We start from the raw sequence: 16,160 nt of genomic DNA, 5'->3' as shown, positions 1-16,160 counted from the left end.
GCCCCGCGCAAGATGGCAGCCCTTGCCGGCCGGCGGTGGTCCCCGCTGTTGCGGCCCGCCGGGCGAAAGGGGGCCCGGGCTAGCTCCGCTGCTGGCGGCAGCGGCGGCTCCTGGGCTGGGAAGGACCAGGCAAGCGATGGCTCTTCCCAGTACTCGCGCACGGCGCTGTACGACTTGCTGGACGTCCCGGTCACCGCCACGCAGGCACAGATCAAGGCAGCCTACTACCGGCAGAGCTTCCTCTACCACCCCGACCGCAACGCGGGCAGCATGGAGGCGGCGGAGCGCTTCACGCGCATCAGCCAGGCCTACATGGTGCTGAGCAGCACGACTCTGCGCCGCCAGTACGACCGCGGCCTGCTGGGCGCGGAGCACGCGCGCGCGCGCCCACCACGGCCCGCGCGCACACACGCTGCCTCTGGCCCCCAGCGCGCGCGTCCGGCGCCCGGCGGCCAGCACATGTTCGACTTCGACGCCTTCTACCGCGCGCACTACGGGGAGCAGCTGGAGCGCGAGCGGCGGCTGCGGGCGCGGCGGGAGGCTATGCACAAGGACCGAGAGGAGCGCGCGCGCGCCGGCCCCCAGTGGAACGACAGCCTGGTGCTGGGCCTGCTGATCTTCCTGGGCTTCCTAGGCCTGGTCCGCAGCAAGTAGCCGGGCCTTGTCCGAGGCCCCGGGGGGAGCCAGGTCCTACCCCGGGAAAAAGCGCAGGCCACATGCAGGCCGAGGCCAGCCGGAGCCGGACACGGCCCGTGGGACACTGCGCCCCTGCTTCCTGCCGCCCGGGAGGCCTCTCTTGCGGACGCGGACTTCCGTCGGGCCAGTGTGCCACAATAAAGTATTCCCGAGCTCAGACCGTGCGCCTGCTGCTTGACTGTGCAGGTCTGTCCCCGGCGCCGGACAGATGGCACGAAGCCCGCCCGGGGCAGAGGTGGAGGGATTCGGGAGGAAGGCCGGTGGTGCGGGCCAGGCTGTGGATACGCCCGGTGTTAGGGACGGTGCCTCCAGCCGGGGGCTCAGCCTGGGAGTTTAACTGGGCCGCCGGAGATGCCGTAGCCCTAGGCGGTGGGGATGGGAGTGAGAGTCAAAGGAGAAGGAACTCGGGGCTCTAAACATGCAAGACTGAACATCGGCTGATGCCCCCGATGAGTTGTGGAGTCAGGAGAAGGAGCAAATTTAAGGGAAAGATGACTGCTGAGTTTGAGACAGTGGGGGATGTCGGTAGCTGCACTGATGGACTTGGGAGGAAGGTCAAGGCTAGAGAAAGATTTGGGAGTCATCTGCTCACAGCTGATGATGGAAGCCCTTGAGCGACTGAGAGCACTAAGAGGTAGCCCAGGTCAGACCCTTCCTTGGTGAACTCCCTCCATAAGAGGTTGGAAGAGGGATGAGGAGCCAGGGAAGGGTCAGTGTGGTATCTCAGAAGCCTAGGGTATTCAGAGGGAAGTACTCGCTGTGCCCCATAGAAGCAGCAGAGGGAAGGTTTTTGTTGAGGTTGCTTAAGCCAACCCATTCCGGGCTTGGTTTAAAATGAGGAACATATCTCAAATACAGTTAAATGAACTTCGAGCATCTGTCATTGTGTGAAGAGGTGTGGCAATGCAGAATCATCAGCGCTTCACCTGAAAAAGCTGTTTCCCTGGGCCAGGAGATTAACACTTAACATGGCTTTGAAGTTGTCTTTTCCTTCTGTGCCTGGTCAGAGCTTCTTTTTAAATTCGCTGAACAAACCTGCTTCCCTAGGCTCTTTCTCTTGTGTCAGACTGCCCTGACCCTTTAAATATCCCAGCCATCTCAAAGCACGATACCTCATTTTCTTCACAGCTCTTGGCATCTGCTTTACTAGGTGTCTTTTTGGATAAGTCCTTCCTGTGTTGTGTGCCTGTCCCACAGCCTGAGGACCAGCCAGGCAGTAAGTCCTGTGAAGCTGTAGGGATCAATGATGGCATGACAGTTACTTAAAACAGCTTGAAATGTAGAACAGCAAAGGTTAGAACTTGGCCCAGGAAGCCAGCAGTGGGCAGCCAGGGTCACTCAGCTGATAGCAGTAAGGTGGGATTTGGGTAACTGGGACTTCTAGAAGGTATTTCTAAGCCCAGAAGGACTGAGTTTTCTAGCTGCTTTAAACATTTCTCCACAATAGGATTACTCTCTTCTTTCTAATCCCTTTACACTTGAAAATTAAGGTCCGTCTTGACCTGGTGCCTTTTCCTAGTCCCTTGTTGCTGGAGTGACGGGAATGTAATTTTACCCTGGACTAGCAAGACCCCAGGGCCTAAGGAAAGGAACTTCCTTGCTCCTTCCCCCTGCTGCCCCTCAGCATGGCACTCACACTAGATTCCCTGCCTGGAATCTGTACAGTAAGAGGCTCCTGGCACATGCTCAGTGTCATTGGTGACAGCAGTGGCTGACCTTCGTAGAGCTCCTTAGAGGTTTATAGATTCCTTTCCCCACACCCATCCATCCGAGTGAGCCACACAAGTCTGTTTCACAGCTGAGGATACAGGGTCACAAGGTGAAGAGCTGGCTAAGGAAGGTCACCCAAGCAGGGCGTGTCAGAGTCAGAGCTCAGAGCCAGATCTTGTGACCCAGAGATTTTCCAGTGTTCTTTCCAAAACACATTAGAATCGCTGAGATGTCAGATAAGTCCTAGCACCTAAGCTACCCCTAAGAATGGGACCACAGCACTCCTGGGAGCCAAGCTGCCTCTGCTACCTCGCCCTGCCTTTCTCTTCTCTCTTTGAATCCCAAAGGCCTTTGCCAAAGCAGTTTTGTCAAGGACTCGCCTCAGCTCCCAACGTCACCATCTGTAGGTTTCTAGGTGATGCTTCCTATAGCCTTCTGTGCCTAGGAGCCTATGGGCAGCCCAAGAAGTTGAGCCAGGTGCCTCTCTGCCCACCCTTTAGCCACTCAGACTCTTCTACCCCAGCAGTGGCTTGGGAAGAAGGCCAGAAACTAAAACCTAATTCCCTCACAGTGCCCTGAGCAGTAGCATAGGCCAGGCCCTAGGCTCACTATCGCACCCCACCCCCACCCCCTTGAAACTAGGTTTGGAAAGAGAGGGAGAAAGGAGATCCCCCTGACCCCAAGCATCTGTCTTCGTGTTGTTAGTGTCCTGGTTGAGATCTCATTCAACAGCAGGTCCGATGAGTCCATAAGCATTTAGCAAGCAAGCAGTTAACTCTGGCCCAGCTATTGGAGATTCAGAGACAAAAGTGATGGACATTCTTTGACCTCATAGGACTTCTACAGAATATAGTATGTATTTAGAAAAGTAAATATGGGCTGTGTGCAAAAGAAATGCAGTGATTGGGGGGGGGGGGGGTGAGACAGCTGGGGGAACTGGGAAAGGCCTTTTGAGATGATGTTTGAACAGATCAGTGAAAGGGTTTGAGAGGTGAGGGGGGAGAGCACACTAGGTGTGAGGCTTCACTTGGGCAAAAGTACCGAGGTGGGAGGCGGAATGTTTTGAGGCCCACAAGTCGATTCATTCAGCTGGAGGTAGAGTGAGGGAGAGGGAGGCATGACCAGCCTGGCAAGATCTGCCCAAGCCTGACTGTAAGGGCTTTCAATACCAGAGGAGGGTATGGTTTATACTAAGAACAGCAGGAAGCCACTGATGTTTCTTGACTGAAGCAGTGGCAGATGTGCACTAATTAGGGATGTCCATTTGGCAGCTGTGCAGATTGCAAAGCAGAGAGGGGGGACAGCCTGAGTCCAAAGAGACCATCCTGGAAGCCACCTCAGCAGACCAGGCAAGAGGAGGGAGAATGACCTGTGTAAGGGGTTATGGGATGAGAGCAAAGAGAAAAAGACAGACCAGAACATTGGGGAGCTGGAATCAAAAGAGCAAAGGAAGGGTCCATGTCCTCAGGGAGTCTATCTCCTCGATGTTGCCACACTCTAGACCAGGCGATTCAGAGCTAGCTGAGCATGAAGGAGGGAGATTCCTTGTTTCTCTTCAATTCATCCAGTGTCTTTGAACACCCCCTCCCCCCACTCCCCAGTGCCTTCAAGGTCAGCCAGTCAAAGCTTATTCTCCCCATTCTTTCTCTGGAGGCTTAAAGAATGGCGATTCATGCCCCTAAGCAGCGCCCCTTCCTTCCTACTACTCAGCCACTTGCTCTCACTTCCATGTCTCTGACCAATATACATTTCAGTTCAGTTCAGTGTTTATGTTCCAGACCCTTCTCCACTAAGCTGTCCTCCAGGGTCTCTGGCGGGTATGGCCACAGTCCATAAAGGGTGCTATCGACTTCTGCCTCCCGAGACAGAAAGGCCTGTATACTGTCCCAGGACCAGCCTAGCCAAGTTCTTCAACCATGAGAACTGGTGAGACCAAGCATCAGAAGCCCGGGTTTAAGTGCGACCTTGGGCCACTCAGCCAACCTTACTGGGCCGCCTTTTAACCCTATCCAATGCGGGAAATATTGCCAATGCTACTTCTCACAACACATCCAGGGGGTGATGAAAGAAAAATCCTTAACCGTAACGTGTTATATAAATGTGACCTATTATTTTGTAAGGGGTGATAAACTAATATGGAAAGATTGGTGGGAGAGGGGATGATTGATGAGGCTTAAACCGTGGGAGGCTTTGGTTCAAGGACTCTCTTCACCCTCCCTGCACCTCAAGATGTACACGTTTCTTGAGGATAAAGACTGCCTTGTTTCTGTATTTATATCCATGATATCTTGCACAGTTCCTGGCACTAAGGCATCTAATAAATCTTTATTAACTAACTAAAAGAGTACAGCTGGATTCATTTGCTTTGGGAGGCAGAGGGCTACCATGCTCATTCCTGCCTCCACCCACCCCACCGCCACCCTCCTCACTGTTTGGGTGGGTACCACTGAATAGGGTGGCCTCACAAGCTGCCTTCCCCCAGCTGCAAGAGCAGCTTTTCTAAGACATTGGCCTTAGGAATTCCTTCTGATCTAGGAGAATGAGAACATTCAGGAGCTCCACAGTTCCTTCTGGGGTCTTGGAAAGTGGAAGCTGTGTGGCCTAGCCAGACCAAGCAGCCACATCTTCCAGGCCTAATATGATGTGTCCATCATCATCTTGGCTTAGTCACATCCTGCTTCTCCCTTGCCCTATCTACGTGAAAGAGTCCCAAGCTCAATACTGAACTAATGCCCTAATGCCCCAGACCATGTGAGGACCGCCTTGGTGATGTAGCCTCAGCCAGGAAGTCAACAGGCACAGTCTGTCTAGGTCACTTAGGTGAGGCTGCCATGCTATCTCCTCCATCCCAGATGGGGAGGGGAGCCACACCTCCTTCCGCTCTCTGCTCAGGGCTCCCATCTCAAGGCTGTGGAGTAGTTAAAAATTAGCCTCTTGGGAAGGCTGGGAACCTAGATCTTTGGTCTATTTCAGCGCCACAAGTATGCCTCATTTTGTGCAAGAAAAGGATTCCGGAAAGGCTGATGTCAGTATTATTTTATAAAAACAGCATTAGGGAGGAGAGTGACTGTTAAAAGAATACATTGGTGGTTAGATCTCATGTAAAGCAAAGAATCCTTCAGCAAAGTAACTGATACCTTTGGGTTTGGAAAGAGTTATCAGGTTTTCTTAAAGCAAGAAAAATATGTAAGTGGTCCATGGAGCCTCATTGAACAGGGACAGATCTCTTCTCCAACCAAAGCAGGTTGATTACTATGTCGTGACATGGTTTATTGATGAAAAATCTGAATTAGCTGAGGTGGCCCACCCTACTTCTGAAATGGTTTGCTCCGGTGGAAGTGGTTTGGCCCGAAACAACCAAGCATTTCCTTATTATCCCTCGTCGTGCATAGGTACCTGTGTGTGTGTGTGTGTGTGTGTGTGTGTGTGTGTGTGTGTCTGTGCTGGCTAGCACATCCTCAGCACTCCCTTTGTTCCCAGGTCTAGAGCTGTTTTCCTAGCCTAGCTTGCCTCCTGCCTGCCAGTCACCTGCTTCCCCTCCCCCTTCTACTGCCAGTCAGAGTCACATCCTGAGCCTTCAGTTAATGAAGTTTCTCATTAACCAGCCAACTCTAAGGTTCTCTCCCTCCTTACAGAGAGGCAAGCCCACTGGGGTGAGCCCCGCCTTTCCCACCAGCACCAGCACCTTTGGAAACTGCAAACCACAGTCCCTTTAGTACAAGAGGGTCACTGAGGGACCTACCAAGTGTCATCATTGCCCCCACACACACACACATACACACACACAATCCTTTCTATGATGAAGCTTTTCAAGGGCCCTCCAGTTGCCATGGCAACACTTCTCCCTAGCAGGCCATCGGCCCCTCCCAAGGGTCCGTCCCCATGGTGAGAACATCATGGCCTCCTCCCCCAACCTGCTTCCAGCCCACCAGATGGTCCTCTGAGGTCCTGGGGGAAAGGAGGCTGACTCAGAACCCTACAGACTCAATTACCTGCCTCCAGCCTGATGCTCCAGGTCCCATAAGATGCTTGGTCCCAAACGGAATAACCCCATGGGTGCATCCTAACCCCAGTAGGCAGAAGACCACTGCACTTAAGAACTGGGTTCAGAACATGCCTCTGCCACTTTGCGTCTGATGACCTTATGTAATTCTCTTCTCTCCTGGTCTCATTTCCTTTGTAAAATAAGAGATTGGACTAGAACTGGTCCATAGGCCATAGTCCTTAGTCCTGGTCCACAGGCCCCCTTGGCAGTCTGTTGAAGCTTCCAGAGCCCTTTTCAAGAAGGGCTTTAAATGCACAAAATCCACAGCATTATAAAGGAAACCAATGACATCAAAATAAAGTTATCAAAAAATGTTTTTGAAACGTTTACAGTTGGGCATGGTGGGGTATGCCTTTGGTCCCTATTACTGGAGAGGTGAAGGCTGGCAGTAGACGGGTTCTGAGCTGCAGTGAGCTATGTCAGTTTGGTGTCTGCTCTAAGGAAGGCCCAGGTCAGAGCTCTAGTGCTGGTGAGAGTTGGACCTGCCCGTAAGTGGTGCCTGCAATCCCGGCCTGGGCAACCGTCTCAAAAAAAAAAACAACCAAGCTCCTAGACCCAGGTTAAGAGCCACTAGATCAGGTGATCCTCAGTTCCTTTCAGCTGTAACATAACACTAACTGGAGACCTGGTCCAAGCTCACAGCCTCTTAGGGGCCTCCTCTAGGCCTGCCTCAGGCTTTGATGCTGATTCTGAAAAGAATCAGACTTACATGCCAATGAGGGGCAGTAGGAATGCAGTGAAAAGAGTCCTGGATTGGCAAAGAGCCCGAGCTCGGCCACTTCCCACCTGGGTGACCCTGGAAAGCCACTTCACCTGTCAGCTTCAGTTTCCTCCTCTGTAAAATAAGGGGGTTGGACTAGATGGTCTCTTGGGGCTCTTCTGGCTCTAACCTCCAGATTCCATGGTATGTCTCCCCACATGGTCAAAGACCAGAGCAAAAGTCCAGTCCGGGGGCCAGCCTCCACACTTTGAGGAGAAGACAGTCAATATGGGAAGGGACCTGGTCAGGCTGGACCAGCTCCAGGGAGAGCAGCCCCAACTGAACAAGGTGATGAGGTGCACGGGGCCCCAGGGCTGGTGCCAAAGGAAGTGGGGAATCCTCTCCCGAGCCCAGCTGGGGAGTTTTGGCCAAGCCCAGGCTGGCACATACACCCTCTGCATTCTGTTTCCAACTGGGCAAGCAGTGCACACAAAAAAAGACTTTATTGCCTGGTGGGCTTCATGGCAGAGGTAGGACTGGAGGGGGGGCAGGTAAGAGTCGGTGAGGCACAGAGGAAGGGGAAGGGCAGTGCAAGCAGAGGAGGCGGGGATGGAGAGAAGGCATGCAGTGTTCAGTAGGCTGGCCTCAGCATCTTCACCATCACGTTTATTGAGGGGCCTGGTGGGCAGGGCACTAGACAGAACACACAAAGACAAGGACCCTGCCCTCTTGGGGGTCCCATTCTAAAGAGACAAGACAGAAAAGGACAGAGCGTTCTCGTTGCCGGGCATTCCGGTTTGCCCCGTTCTGGTTGCTGGACAGAAGCGCCCCCTCCCCCCAATGCCACAATGCCCTCACCCCTTCATGCCTGGGGTGCCCAGGGCCTGGAGTGTGTGTATGTGTTTATGGAGGGAGGGGGACAGCGTGTGGTCCCAAGGGCTACCTGGCCATCCTGGGTGAAGGCCCTCCTGGCAGCCACAACAATGGAACCAGGGGATGGAGGAAAGGAAGAGGCCAGGGAGAAATCTGAGGATATCTCCAGCTGCCTTGGCGTCATGCCCAGTGAGAGGCCCCTTCCCAGGTTACTGGTGGATCGTGGAAAATGCCCCCACCCCCACCCTGCAAGCCTAGATGTGGGAATGCTCCCTTCTTGGGGCATGGGAAAAAGCAAGCTTTGGCCAGCCCTGAAACCCTCCCCCCACCCCAGCCAGGGAGAGAGAAATAGCAGAGTTCCCTCAATGCTGGGGGGCAAAGTCCCCTGCCCCCCCACCCCTACCCACTGTCTCATCTTCTGGAGCCCCTTTTCCTGGGCTCTGCCTCCAGGGGCAGGGACCTTGCTGGAGTCCTGGGGGAAGGGGAGCCTGCCCCTCCAACACCTCACTCCTCAAGGATGGTGGTGGTAGGAGCCTGGTACCAAGTCTGTCTGGGGGCCCTCCTAGAAGGGGGCCACTTTCTAAACCCTACCGATGGGGGGGTTCGGACTGCGGGGGCCGGGGGCTCAGCAAGGAGGCCTGGCCTAGCAGGCGCAGGGGGGAGCCCTGGACTGGGGGGAGGACAGGGCGGGAGTCCAGAGGTGGGAGGTTTCGGGGTGCTGCAGGCAGGCCCCTGGCCACTCCTGAGGGCAGCAGAGCTGCTGTGGCGGGGGCCAAGGCATAGCGCAGCTGGAAAAGTTTGGTGGGTGCTGCAGGAGGAGGGGGTGAGGGTGGTGGGGGGGGGCGGGGGGGTTGGGGCCTCTCCTGCTTTAGCAACAGCTCCTGAAGCTTCTCGGCCTGGGTCCGGCGCAGATGGGCCAGGGCGCGACCCCGCTGGAAGGCTGGCAGGAAGGCCTCTAGACTCCGCTCCCCAAGCAGCAGCTGTTCCATCTGCTCCTGGGGCACAAGGGAAGGAGAGAAAGCATTGTGGGAGGGAGGAAGGAGCATGAGGAATTGAGAGACAAAGTCAAGGGAGGGGCAAATCCTGAGGACCTCAGCCCCAGTATAGGCCCACCTCACACCCCTCTGCACTCAGAAGAGCCTTGCTATCTGGGATGGGGAGTAGAGGGGAACCATGGGAGTGGTAGGCAGTCATGACACCACAGATTCTGCCGATGCCCCACTGAGGGGCACAGTCACAACGTCTGCAGTTCTGTAAAGTGGGGGGCTTGAACTAGGGGGTCTTTGGGAGTCCACGATGAGATTCATAGGTAGGAGGGCATACAACAGCCAAATGTTGTCTCATGAGTGTTAACTGTAAATATAGCCACTAAGAGAGGCTCCACAGAGGAGATGAGCCATGAGCCATAGGATTGGAAGAATTTGGATCAGGAGAAAAAAGGAGGGAAGAGAGGCAGCAGAGATGGGGGCGGGGGGGGGGGGGGAAGAGAGCCAGACCAACAGTATGGTTGTACAGCTGAGGCGGGACAGTGAGAGAGCCCAGGGAGTCACTGGCGCATTGCTCTTCCTCCCCTTCTCCTCTCTCCTAGGTCTCACTAAAGCAACCCCCTGAAGGACTGAGTGAATCATGATACATGAACAAAATCAAGAGGGGCATCATAAGAACGACAGTGTATTTCAGAGAAGCAAGGGAAGACTTATCAAAAGTGATGCAGAGGCAAGTAGAATCTGTAAAACAAAACACGACTCAAACACCCATAAAAATCAAGCACAACCGCACACAGTGTGATTATAAGGAGCAAGCTTGGTCCAGAAGAGTTTAGAAAAAGGTGCCGCCCTCCCTTCTGGCTGTGGAGTACTGGACATGCTGTCAGACAGCCACTGGGTTTAGTTTGGGTCAATTTCCCCCCCATTATGTTTTTGTTTTGTTTTGTTTTTTTGCTTTTTGGAGGGCAGTTGGGGTTAAGTGACTTGCCCAAGGTCACACAGCTGTGTGTGTGTGTGTGTGTGTGTGTGTGTGTGTGTGTTAAGTGTCTGAGGCTGGATCTGAACCCAGGTCCTCCTGACTCTAGGGCCAGTGCTCTATTCACTGTGCCACCTAGCTGCCCCCTCCCCCCCATTATGTTTTAATCTTTGGTACAAGGGATGGTTCAGCTAGCAAGGGAGGAGGAGGGAGATATTTAGAAATGGATGTAAAATGGAAAAATGGAAGACAGCAGCGAAAACAGGATACGTTTTAAAATAGTAACAAGAAAAAGAAAAAGGGGAGGCTAGGTGGCGCAGTGAATAGAGCACCAGCCCTGGAGTCAGGAGGGACCTGAGTTCAAATCTGGCCTCAGACACTTAACACAAAAGCTAGCCATGGGACCTTGGGCAAGTCACTTAACCCCAACTGCCCTGCCTTCCCCCCTCCAAAAAGAAAAAGAAAAGAAAAAGAAAAGCAACCCCTCTCCCCTCCTCACCTCGGCCTCCTGCTCGGCTTCCTCCAGTTCTGCCCGGAGCCCGTTCAGGGCACACTGTGGGTTCCAGCGTTGCACGTTCACCTCTGGGGACCACAGGGACAGAATCTAACTAGCCCCCTTCCTTCTCCTGGGGGGAACCAAGGCCCCCTAAGCCCAGGAGTCACATCACACTGCCTAGGGGGCAGCTAGAGGGCCCCAGAGTGCACAGAGCTCTGAGCCTGAAGTCAGGAAGATATCAGGTACCCCTTTCCTGTGTGCTCAGCCCTGTTCCCCAACATACTTCAGAGAAGGGAGGAGAAGCCAAGTCCCTGCCCTTAAATCCTGCCTCAAAATCTCTGTGACCCTGGGCAAGTCACTTCACCTCAGTTTGCCTCAGTTTCCTCATCTGTAAGATGAGACTAATAACAGCACCTATCTCTCAGAGTTGTGGTAAAAACCAAGTGAGACAATGACTGGTTGGCACAGTGCCTGGCATACAGTGAATGCTCTACAGATTTTAGTTATTATTACTGATTATTGTTGGTATTATTATTAGTGTTTCTTTGACTTTACAAACCTAACAAGTGTCAGGAAGCAAATACCTAGTTTCTGAGTTAGGGATGGGGATGGGGTTTGGAGCTGTGATTTAACTGAGATAGGAACCCTCAGAAAAAGAACTTCCCTCTACCTTTGCTGGCTAGCACCTTCTTTGAACCTCAGAGAACTGCCTAGGACGCCAACAGGTGAAGTGACTTGCCCAGAGTCACACAGCCAGGACAGAGCAGAGGCAGGGCTTGAATGCAGGTCTTCCTGGCTACATGAACTATACCACCCTACCTCTTGTAAGTTAAAGAATGGGAGAAGGGCTGCTGTTTCATGGCTTGACTTGGGGATTTTGAGGGTGTTGAAGATCCAGGGCTGGGAGTCTGAGTGACTTCATTCCCAAAGCCCTTCACTTTGAGGATGCCCTCCCTCATCCCTCTGACTTCCTCTTTGGTCCTAAGCCAAAAAAAAAGAAAAGAAAAGGAAGGGCCAGTGGCCCAGGGCCAACCCAAGACCAAAAGGGACCTTTCCCCTTCCCCTATCAGTGCCTTTCTCACTCCCCCCTGGACATGGAGGGTCCCTTATAAAGCCTTGCCCTCCCCTTTGGGGCTTGAAGCTCCAGACCCTTTACCTCCATCTGCCTCCCTTCAATATTTACTACCTACCCATCCCTGCCCCCCATATTCTGCCCAACCTCTCAGGGCCTTGCTCCAACCTTTTCCAAAATGATGCCAAGCTAATCCCTCATGTGCTCAAAGGGGCCAAGCCTCCACCTTCAGTGTCCAATCCATCAATGACTTTAATGAGGTGAGGGGGAGGATGCCCCTGACGGCCAGCAGTGGGGATCTTTGGGGAGAGGGAGGCTTGGGGCTGCTCCTTGGATAGAGACGCCAACACTTACCCAGCCTCTGCTGTTTGTCCCAACAGCTCTCCACCAGCTCCCGGAGCTCTTGGTACTTAATGGCCAAAGCAGCTTTGCCCATCTCCAGCCGAGGCCGAAGGGCCAGGTTCTCCTTGGCCAAGGTGTAATTGGAGGCCAGGCATGCCTCCCGCTCCAGTTGTAGGCCCTGAAACTAGGGAGACAGAAGTGACCCATTCATCTATCCATCCATTCATCATCCCCTCTTTAATTAAGTTCCCCTCTGCTGTGTGCTCAGCTCTGTTCTACAACAGACTTCAGAGAATGCAGGAGAAGCCATAGTCCCTGCCCTCAAGAGGCTTTCATTCTATGGAAAGACAAACCCAACCACATGTATGGTTCACTCCCAGGTGTCAGCAGACAAATGATATTCTCATTTTCCTGTGACCACTATGTAATCTTAGGCAACAAGCATTTCTTAAGTGTTCAGACCCTAGGCTAAGCACCAGAGACCCCAAATGCAGTACAACGAAGAGGACTGGGCTGGGGATCAGAGGATTTCTGAAGATCCTAAGACATAGCTTTAGAAACAATATGGCAGACAAAGCACCTGACTTGATGTCAGGCAGGCCTGGGTTCAAATCTCACCTCACTTACCTATTGTATGACCTTGAGCAAATCACTTAACTTCTATTTCACAAAAAAATGGGAGTATTGCACCAAAAATGTGGGGACCTGCCCCCCAAAATGGGGAGAATTTCACAGGGTTAAGGTGTGGATCAAAAAGGGTAACATATGTAAAAGGACTTTGTAAACTTCGAAGCATTATGTAAAAAAAGTAAGCTATTATTTTCATTTCCTGTGTGACTCCTGCCTCTCCAGGCCATAGCTAGCTCCTCTATAAAAGGAAGGGACTGAACTAGATGACCTCTGAGGTCAGGATTCAGCAAACGCCACACCCCCAGAGTTCATTCAGTTTTATAGCTGGAAGAAAGGGGCACCCTTTCTGCAAGTGCTGGGCTCTGACAGATGGCTCAGATGGGGGTAGGCAAAGGGTGGGAAAGACCCTTGAGGGCCCCATGGCACAGCAGGCAAGTCTTCCTACACTGTCTGCCTCTAGTCAGAGTTCTGTCCCTGGGTCACAGGCAGGCTGGCAATCAGCATCAATGAGCTTTCAAACAGAGAGACCTCAGAGTTCAGGGATGGAAACCAGCATCCTCCATTCACAGATGAAGACTAGAAAAAGGAAGTGACTTCCCCAAGGTCATGTAACTAGCTACTCAGTACCAGAGTTTGATTTGTTAAGCACTACAGGCAGGACACTGTGTTTTCTAAGGCTGGTCAGGGAGGTACAACCCCAGAGCAATGAGAAGTTAAACAACAAAACAAACACAAGGGTGTCCAGACTGAGTGCCGGGAAACTGCCCAGGCAGAAGTCAAAGGTCAGAGGGAACAAGGCCCAATTTCCCATTGGGGATCTCTGTTACACACTTGCCTCGGCTCTGTCCACAGGGCAATGAGGCAGTTAAGAGAATGTGCAGTTGGCTAGGAGTGATGAGCCCAACTAGGTGGGCCACTGGACTAAAACTTTTACCAGGGAATTGTCTGTGTGGGGTTTTTTTGTTTGTCTTGCTGATGCCCCTTGTATTTGTACTGGAGTCATCTCCAGATATATCCTTCCCACCTCCCTACCTCCCCTTCCAGGTGAGCTAACAAAGAAAATAAGGCAAAACCACTACAGAGAGAAATTAAAGGGTATGCCGTATTTCACACCCAGAGACCCCACCTCTGTAACAAAAGGATCACGTCATTACTGTTGCAAAGGGCCTCAGAGTTCATCTAGTTTTACAAATGAGGAAACTGAGCCCCAGAGAGGTAAATTTACTTGCCCAAGAGACTGGAGTTGAACATACATCCTTTGACTCCAAATCACAGAGCAGGAGATGCCTGTGATCACTGACAGTGAGAGATCTTTTGTACCAGGAAAGTTTGGGGCTACGTGCTAGATTTTATTCATGCCACAGAACAGTCCTCTCTACCTTCTATAATATTTCTTTCACTGGGAGCTGAAGTGTCTGTATATCCACTCAGTACCCACATTCCCCTTCCTTTTTCTGTCCCCATACATAAGAGGGGGCAGCATAATATAGAAAGTAGTTCTGAGGTCAGAACACCTGGGTTTAAATCTGACCCCTGACGCTCATTTCCTGTGTGATGCTGAGCAAATCATTTCTTCCCTCCCCTTGGCCTCAGTTTCCTCATCTGTTAAATGAGGGGGTTGGACTCTAAGGTGCCTTCTGCTTTTGTAAGGTTAGCAAAGCTTTTCTCCCAGCAGCCCTGTGATATAGGGAGCCCAAGTAGTATTATCTCCTTGTTACAGGTGAAGAAATTGAAAGTTCAAGACACTTGCCCATGATCACATTATTAGTAAGTGTCCAACCTTGATACAGTGTATCTGCTTTGCGCTCCTTCTCCAGTGATCCATGCACTCCTCCCCTTCTATTCCTGAATGCTTTTCTGTGCCTATTAAGTTATAACGCTTTAACTTTGTGCCTCCTATAAACAATAATCTTCCGGATCCCCCCTACAATGCACACACCCCTGCACAATTAACCCATAAAATGCACACACCCCCTTTCCCTCCATCCCCTGTAGAATACTTCACTCTTTCTGAACATCACCAGAAAGAACATCTATGTGTATGTATAGATTGTATGTATATATTTCTTCTGTCTCCCACAGACCATACAACCCTTCCCTTCTGCCCTCTTTGCAATGTATGTACACATCTTTCCTCAGCTTTCCCACTAAAACATATACCTGCCTGGCCCCTATGGAATATAGATCCTCGATCCCATTCTGTCTTTTATAGGCTATATACCCTCCCTTCTATCTCCAGAGACTGCACCCACCTTCTCCTTCTAACTCCTATAGACCCTTAGACCTTCCTCTATAGAACGAAAACCAATCCTGCCCTTTAACCTCTATGAAATGCACACAGCCTCCCCAAATATCCTTTCAATCTCCTGGCACATTCCCATCCCTTCTGGCCCCCATGGAATAGATCCTCTCTGAACCCTAGGCAATGCACATACCTTCAATTCCCCAGAGACTGCACGCCTCCTTCTCTTCTAGCCCCCTCACAGACACTTTTTCTCCAGTCCACCGTAGGATATGCCCTCCCTTTGCCCCCTGCAGAGTTCATACCCACCCACCCTCTCCTGCTCCTTTAGCCTCCTATAGAACACACACCTTCCCTTCTGTCCTCTATAAGAAATGTTCTCCTCTTCTGTCCCCTTCAGAATGCACACCCCCCCACCCACCCCTCCCCTTCTGTCCCCCATGAATGTACACACCGCCTCCTTCTTTGGCCCCCTATAGAACACACACACGCCCCTTCCCTTCTGTCCTCTATAGGGCATGCCCACCCCTCCGTGCGTTGCCGTATAGGGAGCACCCCGGCCCCTCCCCTTCTGTCACCTACACAATGCCCCCACCCGCCCCTCCCGTCCTGTCCCCACAGACTCCTGGGGCCTTCCCGTTCGGCCCCCTCCGGCCCCCAGCCGAGCGCCCAGCCGCCCCTCCCCCGGGGCCAGGGGAGGATGGATGTACACCTGTCCTCTCCCCCACGGCCTGGGAGACCCGACTAGGCGCGGCCACACCGCCCGCCGCCCCCCGCGGGGCCCCCCAGACCACAGCGCCTCCTTTCTCGGGGCCCCCTCCCCCAGCCCCGAGCTCCGGCCTGGCCCCGGCCCCCCCAGCGCCCAGCCCCCAGCCCCGGGGGGACCCCCGGCAGGGGCAGGTCCCAGGGCGCCTCCCTCCCCGCCCCGGGCCCAGAGGCGGAGCAGGGCGGGGCGGGGCGGGGCCGGCCGCGTCTACACGGCCCGCCCCGTCTACACCGCTCCTACCTACCTTCCTGCTGAGTCTCACGATCCGGTCCAGCTTGGGCTCGTCCTGCAGCAGGTCCCGGAGCTGGCCCGTGCTGAGGATCCCGAAGCGGCCCCCGGGGCTCCCGGGGTCCGGCCCCGCGCGCACCGCCCGGGCCCGGTACATGCCGCCGCCGCCGCCGCCGCCGCCGCCGCCGCCGCCCCCAGGCCCGGCCCCGGCTCCGGCTCCGGCTCCGGGATCGGCCGCGGGATCGGCCGCAGCCCAGGCTGGCCGCCAGAGGGCGCTGCCGCCACTCTTAAAGGAACCGCCGCCCCGGTCGCCCCGGCCTCCCCGGCCCCAGGGGTCCAGGAGCCCCCATCCCCGCCCCGCACCGCCGAGGCCCCACCGTCCCTCGGCAGCGTCGCCG

At 53.7% G+C, this 16,160-nt stretch overlaps 2 protein-coding genes across 2 annotated transcripts; one reads left to right on the top strand and one right to left on the bottom strand.

Moving 5' to 3' along the window:
- The first annotated feature begins 12 nt into the window (after positions 1–12).
- Positions 13–654, top strand: DNAJC30 (DnaJ heat shock protein family (Hsp40) member C30). The gene has a single exon (XM_069089144.1). The coding sequence runs from the start codon at positions 13–15 to the stop codon at positions 652–654; it is 642 nt and encodes a 213-aa protein (XP_068945245.1).
- Positions 655–7,635: 6,981 nt separating this feature from the next.
- VPS37D (VPS37D subunit of ESCRT-I) lies at positions 7,636–15,919 on the bottom strand. The gene is made up of 4 exons (XM_069089483.1): positions 15,779–15,919; positions 11,909–12,080; positions 10,486–10,568; positions 7,636–9,019 (listed from the first exon to the last, which is right to left on the bottom strand). The coding sequence occupies exons 1-4, from the start codon at positions 15,917–15,919 to the stop codon at positions 8,612–8,614; spliced, it is 804 nt and encodes a 267-aa protein (XP_068945584.1). The 3' UTR covers positions 7,636–8,611.
- Between the last annotated feature and the right edge of the window lie 241 nt (positions 15,920–16,160).

The sequence above is a fragment of the Petaurus breviceps genome, unplaced genomic scaffold, assembly GCF_028583685.1.
Source record: "Petaurus breviceps papuanus isolate PSGF00001 unplaced genomic scaffold, PetGlider_PUasm1.0 186, whole genome shotgun sequence".
NCBI classification, from domain to species: domain Eukaryota; kingdom Metazoa; phylum Chordata; class Mammalia; order Diprotodontia; family Petauridae; genus Petaurus; species Petaurus breviceps.
This window is presented reverse-complemented; position numbering and strand designations above follow the sequence as displayed.